General features: G+C 42.4%; 1 protein-coding gene across 5 annotated transcripts in view; it reads right to left on the reverse strand.

Annotated features, from left to right (window-relative positions):
• Nucleotides 1–20,707, reverse strand: part of FGF13 (fibroblast growth factor 13) — a 464,013-nt gene that overhangs the window by 50,422 nt on the left and 392,884 nt on the right. For 4 of the 5 annotated variants that reach the window (XM_074359695.1, XM_074359697.1, XM_074359694.1 and 1 more), the window contains 2 exons: nt 11,306–11,416; nt 5,670–5,773 (listed from right to left, as the gene is read on the reverse strand). In XM_074359695.1, coding sequence (XP_074215796.1) covers nt 5,670–5,773; nt 11,306–11,416 — 215 coding nt within the window. Of the gene's footprint in view, nt 1–5,669; nt 5,774–11,305; nt 11,417–13,371; nt 14,271–20,707 lie in introns of those variants that run through there. The other variant, XM_010952527.3, reaches the window with a different exon arrangement.

A 20,707-nucleotide genomic window follows, 5' to 3' on the forward strand; every position in this document is an offset into this window, starting at 1 on the left:
AACTTAAACTAACTTTCCATTTAAGTCATGGTATTTAAGCCCAGTGACGAGAATGCTGAACCCAGGAAATCCTTATTGCTGGATCCTATTTTTTATGACACTGGTTCACTTTGGGAAAAAATGTGTTAAATTTTCTCTACCTCAATTTAGCTATCAGTAAACTTATATGGCATATCTAAGGGTCATTTCTCAATATATAGACTAATGATCTTATTTTTCTAAAGAGATTTGGGGTACCTGAAAATACAATGTCAAAAGCTGGACTCGTCAGAGCAACATATTTACTCAAAGTGTCTCCCAGCAGACTGTTTACTAGTTGCCATAAAATAAAATATATTTAAAAAGCAAGAACTATACAGCGGAAAATCAGTCAACATCTTGAATGGACCATCAAAATTAACATCTGTGATGGGAGGAGAAACTTGCTAAATTTAAACTAAGTAAAGATTATCCAATAGAGAAGGAAAATATGTCCCCTTAGTTCAGATTCCAAGTCTGACTGGGCCCCTGGGATCAGTAACACACACTGCCTCATTCCAATGGCACCAGCTGACTCTCAGAGAGACGTGCTTTCCCGTCTTGCATGTGCTTTGCTGTGGTGGTCCCAGGACCATCAAACACAGCAGTAAAATCACTCCTAAAAGTCCTCTCTGCAAGTATATGAATGGAAAAGGTTTCCTTGTCAAAGGATTTCTACTTGTCTACACATTTTAGCTACCTCAACCCCAACAGCAACCCAAGCAACACCGTGTACCTTGATGACAGGTTAAGTTGTTAGGCAGTTAAAAATGCTGCCACTAAGTTCTGGAACATTCCAGAACAAAATCAAAATCTGGAACAAAATCAAAAGAAAACGCTTAGGGCTCAGCTTTGAGTCTTTAGTATATCGCTTCTAATATCTGCTATTACTCATCTATTTTACTAGATACTAGGACATTAATAATATTTTCACATTTAAGACTCTTGATTTCCTATAGTTAATGTTTATTTATTTCAAGCAGTCTGAAATATGCATTACAAATAGCTTTATACTATTAAGTTTTGAGGAACTCTCAAAAGCTTGTGTACAACTTATTATTCTTGGTAAAGAAAAACTTCAAAGGATGAACAAAGTTCTCTACACACAATGACTAATAATTTCCTTACAGTTCTAGAAAGACTTAGTTGTATCACGGATAAAAGTAAATATGTTATGAAATAATGGCTAATTATGATTCTCTGTGCCACAGATGGTTTCTCACTGTCACTTGAGCCTACATCAAGTCTGTCCCCCATGGCAACAAGAAAAAAAAGGTGGGGGAGGGTACAAGAATCCTGAGATTAATCATGGAAAGCAAATTGTAGCAATAACAACGTGGAGGTATTGTTTCTTTATTTAATGGACGAAAGGAAGGAAGAAATGGTAAAAATGTAAAACTGAACTGACAAGAAATTGAGGGATGTAGAAACAGAAATGCAAAAGATTGAAAAAAGAAAAGGAAATAAAATAAGAAGGCTCTTCCAAGGATCAGCATTTTCCTTCATCTCAAGAAACAGTCCTTCAGATATGTAAAGGCAATTTGTTTGCAAGAGCAGAAAAAGAAGATCAGCATCAGAAATTTCAGGTACAGGACAAAGAGCGCATAAATACACAGTTTCTGATTTCATTGGGGGTTCTCGGTGCTAAAGCAATCATTTTTCTTAGCTGTCTATCCATGGTTTTCAACCCAGGCTACAAGTTAGAATCAGCTGGAGACCTTTAGAGAATATTCGTGAACAGACCCCCCCCCTCAGATGTTTTGATATTACTGGATTGGGTTTAGCACAGAGAATGGAATTTTTTTAAAGATCCCCAGGTGATTCGAATCGGTAACTAAGGTTGTGAACCACCGTCTGACTAGGGGTCAAAACACTGTTTTTGGTAAAAGACGAGACAGTGAGTAATTCAGGCTTTGTGGCCCACAGAAGCTCTTGTTCAACTATTCAACTCTGCTGTTATATGGCAAAGGCAGTCAGACTTTTAAATGGGTGTGACTGTGTTCCACTAAACTTTATTTACAGAAGTGGGTGCTAGGCTGGATTTGGCCCGGGGGCCAAAGTTTATCCACCCCTGGTCATCAGACTGCTTCCTCTCCCCTTTCCTAAAACAGCTGTTACAAACCTTCACCTTGGCCATCCCTATGCCTTCGATATTCTGCTTTAGTGGGAAAATACAAGTCATCTGGCTGGAAATTCTTCAACTTCCTCGTCCATCACCTGCAGACTCAGTACACTACGTCTGCATCTGGCCTCATCTCTTTATCTCATAGTGTAGAAGCAGCACCCCTTCTTTTCAAGGGGGATCTGACCTTCTCCCTTACACTCAGCTCCATCACTCTCTGTGACTCCTTTGGAGCCCCCAAGTGTCTTAACCAAAGAACCCGCACAGCCTCCTTCAATCTTGTGTCCTCCTCCAAATACTCAGTGACGTCTCCCCTTCCTTAGAAATGCTACACCCACTGCCTCTGCGTTCTCCCTTCCCATTCACTCCTCGAGCCACTACCACTGCCAAGCTTGCTGAAGCCCTTCAAATGGTGTTTTAACTTGTTTTAACTTGTTTTCTCTGAAGCATCTGACATTGTTGACTCTTCAGAAAACTTTCTCCCCACTTAGTTTTTGCAACACTGTGACATCTGCCACAATTGCTTTCTCTGCCGACCACTTCCATGCTAGTACTGCCGAGTATTACTTGACAGACTCTTTCCTTCTGCTCTTCTTCTTCTTCTCAACTATTCCCGGGGCATCGACCACCACCTACATGTGATAACCCCCACATTTCATCTCTAGCTCACGTCTCTTCCTCAAGCTCTAGGTTCACATTGTCAAATATCCACTGCAAGCTGTACTTTTATCCCAAATCTGTTCTTTTTCCTTTATTCTCCATCTTGGTTAACAGCTTCACCATCAACCGAACTGCCAAATGGAAAATTCTCACTCTCCTTCTCAGCCCTTAATAACCACTATTGTGCAAATTTTAAAATACGTCTACCCGAAGATACTTATTTCCTTCTGTGCAGTGAATGGCAACTATACATGTTCAGTCATACGTGGTGGTCCTGCTTTCCGTCCAAATCCAATCAGCCACCAAATCCTCATGATTCTACTTCTAAAACACTTTGTGAATCTATCTCCTTTTAGCCACTGCTGCAGCAACTGTTTTAAGGCAGACCCGAGTCATCCTTTACTCAGATTTTCAATAACTTTCTAATAGATTTTTCACTTGCCCACATCAGTAGCTTCTACTTCCTTTTCTTATTTTTGCTTCCTCCTTCAGTGACTGTCCAATCTTATTTTCTCTTTGCTAACAAAACTGCATACAGGCTTCTAGCAGCAGAAGTGCCAAGATTTTACATAGGGGAGGAGGGAGCCTTTCTCTTCGGTTATCCTCTCTTCTTGATGAGGCAAGATACTTCATTTCGGTTTTTGGTCTTGCATTGCTGAAGTTACAGACAATATTCTAAGAGAATCTGGGCAATAAATACACTTTAAATAAGATGGTAATAAAACGGAGCACCCATTGAGGATGGCGACCAATGTGGTGAAGGGACTCCAAACCACAATGTGCAAGAAGTAACAGGAAGAAGTGGAAAACTGATCCTGCCGAAGATTCACATTCTTCCCTGCAGCAGGCTAATCTGGGTATTTTTTTCCCTATATGAACTCCAGGATTATTAATCAGACACCTTTCATCCTTAACAAAAACGCAGTTTCTTTTCCTTCATAGGAAATACTTAAGGTTTCCTTTCCTTAAAAAGTGATCTACATTTTGCTCTACGTTGGCCTGCCCACTGAGGAGAGGAAGCCCATGAAACCACAATGCTGCCCTTCCCCTGGGAAGCCTTCCTTAGAAACGAGCTCACATCGATATTTACCATTTGCTAGAATGATGGTCAACCTGAATGGTAGGCTATGAATCTTTGACATCGGTTCCCTAAGCGTAATGCTGAATGACCTAATTCTCGAGTGGGAGCACGTGATACATTGCCTGACTTACATGACATTTTCTCATTCTAACTTAAATATTGTTTCCAAACTCTTTTTAAAAATTTTATTGTTGCAAGATTTTTTTTAAAAAATCAGCCCTTTCTCATCAGTGCATCGCAATGGTTGACCACAACTCAGTGAAATTCTGGATGCTTTACCAGTAAGTATTTCCTATGCCACCTTCTCAAAAGTATGCCCAGTATATTGCATTTCCTTCCCATGCCTGCATAGCAGTTGCAGAAAGCAGTCATTTATTTTATGAAAAACCCACCTTTGCATCTGGTCCTGTTGAGGTAGTCTGCTGATCTAAATGAGGTTAATTAAAATCCTTCATTATTAAATTATCTTACCTTAGTGCACAATCTGAAAGACAAATCTCCCTTCGTATCATTTATAATCATAGCAATGTATCAATAAGGTGACAGATCTCATGAAGTTCGCAATAAACTCAAATCATTCATTTGTAAAAAGAATAAAACCCCTGCATTTATTAAACAAGAAGACAGTTGAGATGGCCTCATAGGAATGCTGATAGTGACCAGGGTTTGAAAATTATGCTGATCATCTTTTACTGTGAAATATGAAATAGACTGCCCGGTTTACCAAATGAACAGGCCTTCACCTTGGCCTCTGAAAAACAGGGTTATGACATGGCTTCACCATGTCTACCAAGAGTCTTTCTGCACCGCTGGCTTTGAAATCAGTTCAAGGAACAGGTAAGAGGAAGAGTGTTTAATGGTAACCACTTTTGCAATTTGAGGACTAGACTTCTCTGGCCACGGTAAGAGCCTACTTCAAGGCTATCTAGAAGGAAGTTTGACAAGCAATTTTCTCCATTTTCAACATCTAACCCTTTTCTTAGAATACATGAAATTCAAAGCAAAGATTAAAAAATATTCATATATTAAGGGGTCTCCTGCAGTCTGTAACTAGATCTACTGATAAGAATAAAGTCCTAACCTTGGTACTGTCCCATTTCTGCCTATATTTAAATGTTAAAAAAAAAATTTTTTTAAGCTTAATTGGCCCCATGCTCTGAACTGAACTGTTATCTACATTGTTTATAAGTTTCTTGGGAAAAGTCCATTTTTTAACTCTGTTCATTATGAAATTTAAGAAAAAAGGCAAGCAGGAAATTATAAATAAGGAGAGGTTGAACTGTGCTTGATAGAAAACCAGTATTTAGAGACAGCAAACGTGACTTAATTGAACTGAAGATAACAAAGAGAAACACTTTTCAAACTCTTTATGTCCTAGAGTTGATCTGAAGAAGAGGGCTCATTAATTTCTTTAGGAGTAAACCAGGCTAAATACATGTTGAATTGAGTTTTACAAATGGCTCTGTTTTCCCCAGCTGCAAAGCAAGACAGCAAGAGAGACCATTATACCACATGCTACATAAAATAACAGCCCAAATGCCAATGTATGCAAAAATGTTTAGCGAATCTTTGCTTTTTATACCAAAAAATGCTAGCTTCAAATGATTAATTCGTAATAGATATAATTTCCACTGGAAATTAATTTGTCCTTTCGAATGAGATATTTCCATCCAGAACCCTCTTCCTCGAATCACAGAAATCTGCAGTGATGACACATATGCAAGCACATTTCACTTCATACCAGATGAAAACAGAATAATCAGAACATGAACACAGTAAGAGGCTTACCGAGGTGTACAGGTATCCCTCGCTGTTCATGGCCAAATACAGCTTGGTTTGAACTCCTTGAATAGCCACCACTCGAAGACCCACAGGGATGAGGTTAAACAGAGCTGAAACCAAAAGGAATGAGAAAACAATGTTATAATCCTGAATTCCATTGCTTTTCAATGTTTCCAGCCGGACTGTCTGGTCTTCCAAAAGTAATGTGTACCTGGTAAGGCTATTCAAAAATGTATTTTTATATTTATACACCTACAGTTAGGGCCTCTTCTACCTTTCGGTATACTTGATTCACGGTTGCAGTTGCATAATGGGGGCTATAACTACATATTTTCAAACACCCTGGAGAAAATTGAAGATAATTTCATGGTTTGTATAGTGTTGGAGGTAGGGACTCTTTTTTGGGGGGAGAAGGTAATCAGGTTTACTTATTTTTATTTATTTTTAACGGAGGTACTGGGGATTGAAGCCAGGACCTCGTGCATGCTAAGCACATGATCTACCACTGAGCTATCCCTCCCCAGGAGGTGGGGACTTCTGACACTTCTGGAGAGATCCAGACCCAGGAATTGGTCTATATATTAAATAGCTTTATCTTCCGCAAACCAAGGTTTTCAACTGCTCCCTGAGACAAGTGCTGAAATTCACAGACACAGTTTCATGATCTACCAGTTGGGGAGAGATTCCTAGAATCTTAGAAAAGACACTAGTCTAACTCCCTCACCTAAATGATCTGTATTATTTCCAATGCAACAACCAAAAAAGAAATCCAGGCCCTGAAAAGAAAAAAAGTCATTCTGTAGTCTTATGTTTCCAGAGTAGTTATTTCTTAAAGAACATTTTCTAAGTTGGGGTTGAGAGGGGTCTTAGCTTTGCATTTCCAGGAGCAAAGGTTATAGGAATAAAAACAATGAACTGGAGAGGTTTATTTATTTATTTTAATTGTTTTTCCTAAATAGTTGTAAGTGGGCAGCTGGCCGATGCCAAAGAAGCCTTCATTTCTCCATTTGAAGGTTTGACTGCGTGAAACTTACACCCAGGCTCTCCTCACAATCACACACCACTCACTGGAGAAAAACAGTGGGCGGCCTCCCCCTACCAGCTGTCTCCTCCCTCCTACACCCTGAATAAAAATAAAACAGAACATTTTTAAAACGTAGTGCTTGCCACACACACATCTTTTGAAAATAGCCTGTGCACCTTTCTCTCCAGAGTCCTAGACCAATGTTGACGATTTTTGCCTCGGTGTGTAAGTGTATTGAGGATGATAAATCGGTCTGCTATCATTTCTATGAACAAGACTATAAAGGAGTCACCCCACGGGGAAGAATAGGTTTTCTCAGATCTCATATCTTGGTGCACATATATTCTGCTACAGTAGGTGGAGTTATATAGGTGAGAAATATTAATGAAGAACTTGATATTCCTTGGTGAGTCTACAATGTATCTTTCCTTTAAAGTCAGGGTGTTACCAAAGAGGAGCTAGGACATACTGTACAGTTCAAAATGCAAGTGTTCCTACCACATGTCACCGATGGCACTTCAGTCAATACTCATGATATTAAAAGCTGTGCCCTTCTGTTATGTGAGGTGAAGGAACGTAATTGCAGATTGCAAGCCAGGATCTCATGCTCTATTTGACAATGCAATGCACAGGAACGAAGTCTGATCTCTGTGAGCATGTCATGTACATGTTATATCTCTTTCGATTGATGCTACCTTGCTCAGAGCAGGTGCTTGACACACATTTGTGGATTGATAGCAATCTGTATGGTGAAAACATGATAGTATTACATTTTGGGAATGTAATAGATCATAATCCCGTTATATGAAAGCTCATGGTTTTAAAATTCTGCTGTCTAAAAAAACAAATGAAACCAAACAAAAACCTCCATATGGGTTTGGCTTAAAAGCTGTACCACTAGACAACTAGAATGCCAGCGTATGTCTGAAGCCTAGTTTAGTCATTCTAATAGATGATAATAGATGATAAATAATAAAGGAAATTCAGAGCTGTTTCTAGAACTTCTTTTTTTTTTTTTTTACAATATTCTGAACCTTCTTAGTTCTCTGAATGCAGCTTGTAACAAGAAAAAGAGAGACGTTTGATTTTCACCGTGTGCCCCAACCACTCTCTGATGTGAGTTTTAATGAGCAATAAAATGCTTAAATCCCAAACATCAGATAGCAGGAGGAGGAAGAGAAGCAAAGCACATCAGTAATCCATGCCTGGGATTAGCTACTCCAGAAGAATGGTATTCCTTATATAGTAGAACATGAATTTTCACTATGTATCACAAATTTCTATGAAATCTGATTCAAAAACAAAAAATACCACTCTAAAATAAAAAATTAAAGAGAGCAGCAAAAAAAAAAGAGTGACTAGTCATAGTTCAATCTTTTTTCTTTAGACATTTAAGATAGATCAGAAACAGGATTTATTTAAAGTCTGTCTAAAGGGACAGATAAAAATGCAAAGAAATTATATCAAGGGTGAGCTTGCACAGAAGTAGTTTCCAATATGCCTTTGTTTCTCCAAATCTGGAGTACTTCTTCATGGACTTAAGATATTATTTTGATTAGGATGAAAATATGCTAAATAGGAGAAGAAAACATTTGATTTTATTTGTGTGTCTAAAACACATGCATTAAATACCTAATATCTTTTCTTTTATTTCTGTCAAACTTTTGAAGATTTTTATAAACAACAGGGCCTTTGTTTCTTGTTTGTTTTCTGTTGTGTCTACATAAAAACAAATCCATTCTACCTTGAAGGGATCAGTTTCTCAGAGGTGTGCTCGTAGTTGGCACTCAGTGTTTGCTGAATATGAAACTGAGGCCATCCTTCTTTATCAGCTGGATTAAGATCAATTTCTCAAAGGGGGTAATTCATAAAAGTATATATTAATGTAGATCAGAAAGACCTGACCTGCTGAACTCTTAACACTACTGAAGGTTTGAAGGAAAATTTGCCTATTCTTTTAAAATAGCCCTCATGGAACCCAAGGCAGATACAATAAAACTACTGCCATGAAATGTCTATCCTCTTTTCCTTTTCAGGGAGAAATACATAACTCACTATGGCCGATTTGCTCATGATGAGACTTTATTGGACTGACATTTACCATTGTAATGAATCTACCTAAGGTCAGCCTAGATGCATAATATCAAACATATGCTTTTAGAAATTGAAGTATCTGTGTAAATGTGAACTGCTTTGTTATCATGATCTTGCTTACCTCATCAGAATCAAAATATCATAAAATCAGCCAAATTGAACTGAATGAGAAAAGCATGATGAAAAATCCTAACAATTAATAAAAAATAAGAAAAAATATAAACATAATAACAGGAATCATATTAAGAAATACTATATACATGAAAAGGTGAGAGTTGGAAAAAAAAAAAAACAACCGGTATTCTTGTTCCACTCAGTTAAAATAATTAAATAATGAATGCCAAGAAAATTGCTTGGCTTTAGGGGGAAAGAAAAGAATACGTTTGCATGACTAGACTTCCATTTTAATGATGATCATTTTAATGATCACTTTAACCATTAAACAGTCTTGTTTCATGATGACTTATGCCCTACAATATACTCCGTTGGGAAGAAAAGCTAGCTCTGGTCAGACTTGGCAGCAGGGGTAGAGTCAAGCCACACAGACTCGCTATTTCTTTTGAGATACTCTTCATTTGTCTGTTTCACGCGATGGTAATACTCACCGCCGGCTGACTCACCTCTCATTATTTCGCTCTGCCTAAACACAGATTCTGGTTATCAGACACTTTAATGGTCTCACAGTATCATTAGCATACAGAAATGCCCTGTCTATCAGTCAGTTATAAGACAATCAAAGGCAGAAGCTATGCATATGTAGGAACTGAAAAGTAAAACCTACGTGATTCCATAGTTAAAAAACGGAGTCTTGATTTACACGCATATATGTGTGTGTACCTGTGTCTGGGTGTGTGTCATACCCTAAAATGACTACCTACAGGGTGATCTTGATGCGTGTGGCATATTGCTATTGATAAGGCACAGCAAATGAATCATCTGATATATATTTTTTTCCTTTTCAGGAAACGCATGTGAACATTGGACCCAAAATAATCTTTTCACTGATTTCCATCTGGAGAAGATGTTAAAAGTAGAAGGAGGGAAACCTGGTTGGGTGGGGCTCATTAGCAACTAATCATGAATGTCCTTTCATTAGTTCCCAACGAATCCATTTCTCTAAGGCACTTTGAAAAACGGAGCAGCTTACATCCCCTAACTTCTTTCCCAAACACCAATTTGAACATACAATTTATGGGAATGTTTTATTACTGATCATCATGTACTAATGTCTGTTAGAGGTGTACAGTAAAACCCTCCAGCTACACTTGACTAATTTTTTCAAATAGAAGAGTATCATGAAAGAACATCTAGAACTTAACAATTAGAACTTTAATATCACAACAGTCACATAACATTTTGCAAAACAGCGAAGAACCTTTAAACCATTTAAGTATGGAAGTTTTTCATCCTAGGTAGCACAGAGCTTTCTTCAAAGGTAATTAAAGGTGACTTCCCCTTGAGGTCTCGCCTTGGCCATGCACCAGCCCAGGAAGCCTTATTAAAAGGTGTGAAACTCTTTAACACTCAACATTGGAACCCTTGTCTATGGCTTCAGCGCCTCTGGCCAGCATCTCTGAAAATGCCGCAGAGGACTTGTTAGCATTCAGATGGGCTTTCCTTGACAATGCAACTATTTCTGGGGAACTATCAAAGTCTGAGGGAAGTGCAATATACATTAGAGAAAATAGGGAGTGAATTGTGAGAACTAGGTGTTTTAGCCTCATGAAACATTTAATAGATCTGTAGAAAGCTGCTAATTGCAAACAAAACAAAAACAAAACATCAGTTATCATTATTGAAGAGGGCTTCACTATTTGTGAGTTTTTGTTACTCCAAATAAATAAAGCATGTGTCACAAAAGTTTATATAATATCTTAGAATCACTGTACTTCAGTAATTAGAAGTCATATTGACTTTATTTTTGATGTGTTTCTTTTTTAGATTCACCATTATGGTCTCCAATTTGGTCTTTACTTAAACCATGGTTAAAAATAAAGCACTAAAAAAAAAAATCTCTTTACCCACCTGTGGAGGTATCTCAATGTTAAAATCCCAATTAGTCTCAGAGTTATCAGTGTGTGTGGAGAGGGGAGACGTGAAAGCTTGTTATGATGAATTCTCATGACATGAAACCACTCCTCTCTCTTGGGATGAGACCGGTTCTTAAGAGTAGAGATAACATGCTATTTCAGGATCAGTGTGTGGGTGAGTAAATTTTCTGCGAGGGAAAAAAGTAATAAAATCCAAAGGACAGCTATAAATCTATCCAGATTACCATGGAGATGACATTTGGATTGTTCTTCAGATGGTGTCAACATTATTTGCTACAGTTCACTATTTTAGATTATTTTCATGTTCCACTTCCCTTAGGTTATTAACCTGCTTAAACACGATTGTCTGGTGTTGACTACATTTTGGATTCACTTCAGAATTTAAGCAAGGGATGTTTATCTTAAAAAATTAAGAAAGAAAACACAGTGTCAACAACATGCTGGGATATGCTATTTATTCTGCGGTCACTTACTGTAAGTGCTGTCCTCATCTTTCGTGCCATCGATGGTTCCATCTGCCTGCAGCTGCAAGTGGTAGCCTTGTCTGCTGTATAGTTTAGTAACTATACCCTTCAGCTGAGGCTCTGTAAAGAGAACCATGGTTTGGATCAATTGATAAGTTGTGCATATACAGTTGAAAAGAGTCAGAATTCAAACTTCTAATTTCATTTACAAATTTTAGTGGGAAGGCTCAAACTTCACTTTTAAAGAGTCCTCTGAAAGAAAGAAAATGAACAAACTCCGAGTGTCAGAAGAAATCTCCAAACTGAAGAAACATTTGATTTCCACCTGGTAACACTGGTAAAGCCCTAAAGCTTCTGACAGCAGAGACAGTCTCTGATAGGGTGTCCTTTGGCTTACAGTGGCATACTCATTGAACATTCAGAATGCGTTGGCAAATGGCACATTCTGCCTTTTAACAATGTGCCACTTGTCATGTGGAAGGAAAAGGAGAAATACAAAGATAATTTTGAGTGGTTTGCCAAGCAGGGACCAAAAACACACTAGCAAAGAATTCCCTCAGAATTACCGCAATTTGAATAAAGAATCCCCTCCATTCCAAGAAGGTTGAAAATGCATAAATAACCTGGACGCCCATCAAAGGACTTATATTTAGAAATGTGAGCTGTGATTTTTAAAAAGGGGGAGGGGGAGGAGAGACTAAAACAACCATGACCATCCCCTATCATATTAATTATCCTTAGAGGAAACGGGTGCAAAGAGCAGGGATTTTGTTGGTGGGGAGGAAAGAAAATTAGTCCATTCTTATTTTCAATTTAGTGTCAGAAATATAATTATCCAAAATACGTGTTCTCGTGCTCTCTTCAGCAGCACATATACAAAATACGTGTTCTCAAAATGATTTAACTATGAATCACCATAGATTAATCAAGTACCTCATTTACCAATAAGAGCCATGTTATCCAAAATCTGCTTTTATTGAATACAGACACCTGCACTGAAATAATATTTATGTGATGATTCAGGCCACATAATCGTACTTTGCCACCGCTTAAACCTTTTTAAAAACAAGCCTAATTTACAGCTAACACCTTAAAAACTTCGAGCACACAGAAAATGTATGGTTGCATTTCCATTCCAGGGTGTGTAGAACACATAAATAGAGAAATAACAGATTGGTGAATAGTCTGAAATTCTGTAATATGTATCTAGTTAAAAGTAAGGGAATAGCGTCAGGATTCATTTGGTTAAGAATGGCCAAACAAGCTGCCGGTTCGCCTGAAGGTCTACCTTGACGCAACCTGACACCTAGAGCCTTGTGAATTTCCCCTGGCACTGGAATATCGCGCTACTCTTCTCACTGAACGGGTTCAAAAGGACCCACAATCTGGCTCAGAGATTAAATTCTCTCTTCACTCCTGCGTTTTGGTAGCAAGTAACCACAGTTTTACTAGTCTAACCAGATCACTAAGCTCTCGGCCACAAGGTTCTGGAAATCCACCCCCTCCTCTCCAGCAAATATTTCAAACCGGCACCACAAGTCCGTCCCGATAAGCTTCAAAGTGATCAAAGAAACGGAATGCCTGGATAGCGGAAACCCACGGCCCTCGAGGGTGGAAGCTGGAGGGGAAGGGTCGGAGTTGCAGGGATAAAGGCAAAGGAGGGATTCCCGGGTTCTCCCGGGGTGGGGAGTGGGCGGGGGGGTCTGCCCAGCTCCGCGCCTGCATTTTCCACGCCACACACACGCTAGCCATGTCTGGGTCACGCCGGCCCAGAGCCCACGGGCACGCACACATGTGGTCTGTTTGAAGCTGACGGCGCGCCCCCCCGGGCAGGGTATGCCCCCAGGCTCTGCGCCTGTCCCACGGCAGTTGCAATGCAGCAAGCCTGGTACTGCCACGAAGGAGGCGAAAAAGCGATAGCTTTCCACGCACGCACACCGGCTAGGTGGCCACATCCGCAAGAGGTGGGCCACCGACAAACTCACCTCCGCTTCCATCCACGCCCTCAGCCCCCTCCACACTCGGAAAGTATGACAAAAAAAAGAAAAAAGAGCCAGCCAAGAGCCCCTGCCAACCTGGTCTCCTTCTGCGCCTCTTTTTGGAGCCGAATAGTTTGACCCGGGAAAAGACGTTTAACTTGTTTTTGTCGCAGCTGGTCTTGCCTTTGCTGGGGCTGCTGACACACTTGCAGGCGTTCGATTTCTCGCGCTCGCGGGCTTGTCGCTTCTGCCGGATGAGCGAGCTGGCGATAGCCGCCGCCATGGCCACGACGCCCACCACCACCGCTTCTTTCGCGGCCCCTCGCCGGGTTCGCCCCCTCCTCGCGCTCCGCCGCCGCTCGCCCGCCGGGTCTCGCGCCTCCGCCGCCTCGGTCTCCGGAGCCGGCGCTCGGCCGCGCTTCTCCGCGCTCGGGCTTCAGCCGAGGAGGGGGCTCAGCATGCCGGCCGAGCTCCTCCGGCGGTGGACCGGCTCCCGCGCGGGCTGCCGGCTGCCTGGGTCCGAGCCGACGCCACAGCCCCGGGCCGGGATCGCGGGCGAGACGGGCAGGCGGAGGCAGAGCTGCGCGAGTGCGTGCGCTCGGCCCCTGCGCCCAGAGGACACTGTGCAAGTCCAAGTGGCTCGGGTCGGAGTTTCGCGGCACCCCCCGCCCGGTGCCGCGCGGAGGGGGCCGGAGCAGGGAGGCGGGCGGAGGGAGGGAGCGCGGGCGGGAGAGAGGCCGGGAGCGCGGGCGGCGGCAGGGAGGGGGGATGGAGGAAGCGCGCGGGGGGGCGCGCCCTCGTCCTGGCCCCTCCGAGCCTCCGACTAGTCCTTGCAACTTCTTGGCCTGCCGATCGGGAAAAGTTGGCCGGGGCCAGCTTTCCGACGGGGCTCAAACAGGTAATGGCCTCGCATCTTCGCTGCTGCGGCGGCCGTTGCTGCTGCTCTGGGCGCGGCACAGACTGGTATAGGAATTCAGTCGCCGCAGGCACCCTCCGGAAGAGCGCGACGGCCTCCCCGAGGCCCCCTCCCCCGGCGGCCCCTCCCTCCCGGAGCCCAGCCCGCTGGCTCCGCGCCGCCGGCCGCCCCCACCCGCCCCACCCTCCAAGTCCCCGGCGGGCCGCTCGGGCTAACACCTGTAGGGGCTCAGACACTGCCCCATCTCCCCAACCTTTCTCCCCATCCTCTTCCCTGAAGGAGCTTCGGGAGAAAACAGTGATGGAGGAGGCACTGGGAGGAGGCAGTTGTGTTGGAGGAGCGGGGGGTTGCTTGGAGATGGGGATGGCGGAGTGGGACGTTCCGTTGGTGTTTGACTCTCAGCTGGCTAGATTACGCCCAGGCTGGAGCCCCCAGGAAGTTCGCAAGCCCCCGGCCCCAGGCTCGGACTTACAACACCCACCCCCCTCCACACGCACACACTAGCTGAGGTTTTTCGCATGGCGACACTTGTAGCCATTCAAGAGAGAGGCCGGGGCTCCCAGACTGGTTCAGCATCCGCGGCAACGGCAGCAGCAGTAGCAGCAGGCACTGCAGAGCTGCGCCCGCACACCACGCTGCCACCCAGTGGTTTTTGCTGACTTTTCATTTCAGATCCGTTTGTGCGATCCAAACCCCGTTTTCCCTCTGCGCCCCCTCATCATTTTGTTCGGGTTTGGGATCCAGGCAAAGCGCTTGGGTCGTGTACCAATAAATTTGCGAAATGCAGAGCTGAGCCTCTTTATTTAAGCTCTGGACCGTCTCCAATCTCTTCTCTTTTTTTTTCCTGCGCCTCAAGCTCAGGCAGCCTGCCTCCCTCCAATTCAGGGACTAAGTCTGCCTTTTTGCTCGCTTCACTCAATTAACAAGTTCTGTCCCTTCCTTGTTCTATATTTTAGTTTGGAGGAGAAGAAAGAAGGAGTTTTGAGGGCAAGAAGGTAACAAAGAGAATAGACCATCCACATCCCTCCCTTGAAATAGACCGGATTATTTTACTATTTTACTCGATTTCTGATGTCAGAAAAGAAGCCCCCAATCGCAGGGCTACACTGTCTTGGAGTTACCACGACACTCTCTTTACTGGACCTCCACCCCCTTTTGGATCTTTTCAGAATTGATGTAGATGCAAAACCAAATGCCAGACTCCAGTCCTCTTCTGAGCTCTTTTGCCTGAGCTCCCAACTAAGAAACTGAAATCTTCCAGGCTTCTAAGCCCTTCAGAGCTCAATCACCTGAACCTTCTGTCGATTTCATTGCTCTACCAGAGAAGCTGCCGCCAGTTCCCTTCCACTTTTCCCCAGTCTTGAAGTGTCTCTTGCCCTAGAAGTGCCCCAGAAGCACTATTATGTGTCTGCAAAGGTGGGCTGGGGTGAAGGCTGCAGGGACTGAGATGGCTAGATAGAGGAGAATGATGCTGAATGGTCTGAGGTTGCCTGCAGGTCAGCCTACTGCTTCTTTGTGCTCTGCGCTTTCCCAAAAGAAAAGGGAGGACAAGGTAGAAGTGTTCTAGCACCTTGAGTCCACTGAATTATCTTCAGACTTTAATTCACGGAGGGAAAACCCTGGTCTGCCCCCGCTGGACATTGAACGCCTTAAAAATTGGGACTGGATCTTGGTTACCACTATATTCCTGACATAGTTTATGCTCAATAAAAGTTTGTTGAAAATAATTGACAAGTGACTGATTGATATTGATTCTGAAGGGTAGGAAGATGTTTCCTGGCTCAGAGAGTATGCTATTCAAATTCCAAGTACCATGAAGGGAGGTAATCTCACCAAAAGAGGGGTCAGAAGAAGCTCTGACCAGGACCAAATATGTGGGGTGTGGGATGGACAGTTAACAGATTCTTACTCACTGTGCATGTTTTTACCTTGTGCTGAGTACCAGCTCCAAGGGCCTCCCCCCACCCCTTGCTTCTCTCTTGGGACCCTGAACCAAAGCAGGCATGACCAAGCTAAAGAAGGATGAGCTCTGATTCAGGCAAGGGACAGAACTTGGGAAGAGTGAGGGAATGGTACTGAGAAAATGAGGAGGGCTTTGCCATGCTCTTTCCTCCACTTCTCCACAGGGAGAGCACTCACTGCTAGTGCAAACACCATTCACAAGGCACATTCAGGATGCCTGGAGATTACCGGTGTGGCCACTCTGAAGTGGGTATTTGAGGGAAACAGACGCGGAGAAGACTTCCGGAATATATAATGAAGAGGAGGGGCACATCACTACAAAGTCGCAAACACAGACCTGTAAATACATCAGCCCTGTTACTAATCCCTGCCCACCACCCCAGGGGTTTGGGGTTTTGGGGGTTTGTTTTTGTTTTTTTAATAAATTAGAGAATTAAACTATGCCATGAGCTCCTGGAACCACTCTGTCAAAGCTGATAATTGATGATTCTATGGGTGTTTATAGACATCTTTCTTGCTCTAACTGCCCTCTACCAATTACATTTTATAATCTTGAAAAATGAGAGGTATAGGGGGAACCAGACTCTCTCCCTGTCACATGTTCCTGCCAGCTCATAAAATGTGCTTCTGCCTATTTATACCCCACCTTTATTCGTTTTTCTCCATGGACATGTGATGGGTGAGACCAGAGGTAGGGGCCTGGAACTCTCTGTGATCTGTCTGCCTACAGACCACGTGCGTTCTCCTCTCTCCTCCAGTGAGAGAACTCACAGAAGCCTGTCACTGGAGGGAGATCATCGGGGGGGATAGTGAAGAAAAGCCATTTTGACTTAGGGTCCAAATCGTATTGTGTGATCATTAATTAATTATTAATTAAACAGATATTTTCATCCTTTCCTAACTCTCATGTGCATTTCTCAGGAGCTTCCAAACACAGAAAAGAGCGTGAATATAACTCTCAAAGAACTGTGCCAAAACCCCGTTCATCTTAGGAGCGCATAATGAAAGAAAGACTTGCAGCCCACCATAGGGAAGCATATTTCGCCTACCCAAGACCAGTAGCATGGCTGGCATTTTAGTGGGAGGATGAATAAAGAACTTTCCTTTGACACTCATTTCCAGCATACCTTTTTCTCCTGTCCTGCTGTGTTCCTACCAGTTCACACCGCATCCTTGCTATGGAATTTCCTGGATCTCCTGCAGATTCATAGTTTCAATTCTTCCTGCTTAACTCCAGGGCTCCCAGCTGCTCTCTGCTGGGTGGGCTTAAGTCGCCTCGGCTCTTCCCAGACCTCCTCCCCTCACTGCACTGTCCAGCAAGCTCTCTCCTTCATCAGATTCAGGAAGAAAGCATCCTTAGCGCCTTTCTCCAGCTCGGCTCATCAACACTTCTAGCCTCGGTGACAGGAGGCATACGTTTTAATCCTGTCTCTACCACGAACTGGCTGTGTGACCTTGGTCATGTCATTTCTCCTGTTGGGACTCTAGTTTCCCCATCTTTAAAGTCATCCTTGAGACACAATTAATGGCTTTCAAATCGTATTCTGCAGAGCCCGAAGAGTACACGGAGGTGATGGCAGTTTCACCTCGCCCATGTTTCAACCATAGCACTTCTGCTTTCCTCTCTTTTATACAGTGGGACTTACTGTGTGATTTCTTATGAAAAAAATAAAAATAAAGAGATTCCACTGCTAAAAATGAAACATTGGAAAACCTCTGGATGAGATGCTCTTGAAAGTCTTTTCGGCTCTGGGAGCCAATGATTTTTGTGTCTATGTCCCCGTTCCTCCTACCTCTTCACCCCGCCCTCTTCATACTGGGCCTCTCCCTAGCCTACCAGAATGTAAACTCTCCACTAGATTGCAAAGAAAAATATAAAAGTCTCTTTGGCTCCATTCCTCATGGGTTCACTTGAGAACCAGGTTTTGGCATTCTTTTCAGGGAGAGTTATGTGAGTTATCAGAGCAGAGAATGCTGATTGTTCTCTGCCAATCTCTGTTGGCAGGACTCAGATGAGCTGCAAAGAAGCTGAGGGGACCTGCTCTCAAGAGGCATCTCCAGGAGAGAGAGAAACCCAAACAGATGTGACTGTGATGAGTAAAAATGAGAGGATTCAGACAGCCTAATCAGGAGCAGCCTCAGTACTTTCTGAGCAGGAAGGAACTGGCTGGCTTTCTGAAACTCTGAAAAGATTTCAAACACCCTTCCTTCGTGAAGATAAACATAATCAGAGCCACCTGCCAGTTTGCTCGCCAACTTCACTGACAGTCCCTCAAAACACCTGAGTGACCAGTTACCAGGTCAATGACTGATGATGAGCTCAAAGGGAGGGAAAAGGGGCAGGTTCAAGTGCACCATGGGCAAGCAACACTGGGATCTCACTAGCAACTGAGTAGGGCAGCAGAGGGAGTACTGAAGGGACTGGGCAGCAAGTATCATCTTTTGTGGTCTATTTAATGGTGTCCAGAAACCCAGAGAAGCGACTGGATAGAAATACAAATGAGGAGATTAGAGAAAAGCCATTAGCAAAGGCTCATGCCACCTAACTCCAAGCAGGAAGAAAAACGCAATTTAAGGAAATCTTGTCAGTGTCACACTGGAATTCCAGAGACAGGAAGAGTGACTACTGTATTCTGTAACATAACCTGACACATTTATTACCTGGCAAAGAGTCTCTCCTAGTCAGCTCATTTGGGGGAATTATGCTTCAGAAACAAAGGTCTCCAGAACCAATTTTTTTAGCAATTGATTGGCTCTCCTGATATGCATTCAGAATGAAAAGCCAGGGAACCCTAGGCTTGAGCTGCACTAGGACATGTCCTCTCCCTAAGATCATCCTCTAAATACTTAAGCTATAGAATTTACTGCAGCCAGCCCTGGTTTATATTTTTAAATCAATCAATCAATTAAATAAATAAATAAATAAAATCCATTGGGAAGACATTAATTAATTCTGATCCTTAAGAAGAAAAATCCTATAACCCACATAAAAATGTCATTGTTCAGTCATAATTTATGAACATTAAGACCATAAAGCACCCTGATGGTATCCATCATACCTATGAATTCAGCTCTTTGCCATTTAATTAGCCATAGCAGCTGCAACACTGAGAGTTCAAGGCCTCTGATTACTGGCTTGGTCATTTAATCAAGAAAACCTGGAGAAAAATATCATGTTGCTGGGATGAAGGTTTCTCCCCTGGCCAGAAGGAGGCAGGATCGTAAGAAAATGAACTTAAGCTTCAATAGGTGGGGATTTAAGTTTTGTACAAGGAAAATATTATTTTCACCAAGGGTTGTCAAACACCAGTCAGTTGCTGATTTTCCTATAGAAGCTTTTGTGACTACAACAGAAACCTTGTCTACCTTGGTGGATATATGGGGTCAAGGCTCTCATTCCGTTATTAAAACTACACTACTGCCTAAAGATGGGCAGTAGACCTAAATAGATATTTCTCCAAAGAAGACATCCAGATGGCCAACAGGTACATGAAAAGATGCTCAACATCGCTAATTGTTAGAGAAATGCAAATCAAAACTACAATGAGGTATCACCTCACACCAGTCAGAATGGACATCATTCAAAAGTCCAGAAACAATAAATGCTGGAGAGCGTGTGGAGAAAAAGGAACCCTCTTACACTGTTGGTGGGAATGTAAATTGGTGCAGCCACTATAGAGAACAGTATGGAGGTTCCTTAAAAAACTAAAAATTGAGTTACCATATGATCCAGCAATCCCACTCCTGGGCATATATCCAGATAAAACTATAACTTGAAAAGGTACATGCACCCCAATGTTACTAGCAGCACTGTTTACAACAGCCAAGACATGGAAGTAACCTAAATGTCCATTGACAGATGAATGGATAAAGATGTGATGTATATATATATATAATAGAATAATACCCAGTCATTAAAAAAGAACAAAATAATGACAGCAACATGGATGGATGTAGAGATTATCATATTAAGTGAAGTCAATCAGCCAGAAGGACAAATATCATATGATATCACTTCTATGTGGAATCTAAAAAAAAGGATAGAAATGAACTTATTTACAAACCAGAAATAGACTCACAGACATAGAAAACCAATTATGATTACCAAAGGGGAAAGACGTAGGGAGGAGTGATAAATTAGGAGTTTGGGATTAACATATGCACACCACTATATATATAAAACAGACAAACAACAAGGACCTACTATGTAGCACAGGGAACTATATCCACTATCTTGTAATAACCTATAATGGAAAAGAATCTGAAAAGTGTGTATGTATGCATATGTATGTGTGTGTGTGTGTGTGTGTGTGTGTATAAAATTTATATATATATATATATATATATAAAATTGAATCACTTTGCTGTACACCTGAAGCTAATACAACATTGTAAATCAACTATATACTTCAATAAAAAAAAGCAAAAAAACCTATGTTACTATTTACATACCCATGACCTGCAACCAAGCAGTGGTCACGCGGAGAGGGGCAGCTACATCATTACTGAGAGAGTGTAAGGTCCTGTCTGATGTGGCCTGGAGATCTCTAGTGC

Source organism: Camelus bactrianus, chromosome X (assembly GCF_048773025.1).
Source record: "Camelus bactrianus isolate YW-2024 breed Bactrian camel chromosome X, ASM4877302v1, whole genome shotgun sequence".
NCBI lineage: Eukaryota > Metazoa > Chordata > Mammalia > Artiodactyla > Camelidae > Camelus > Camelus bactrianus.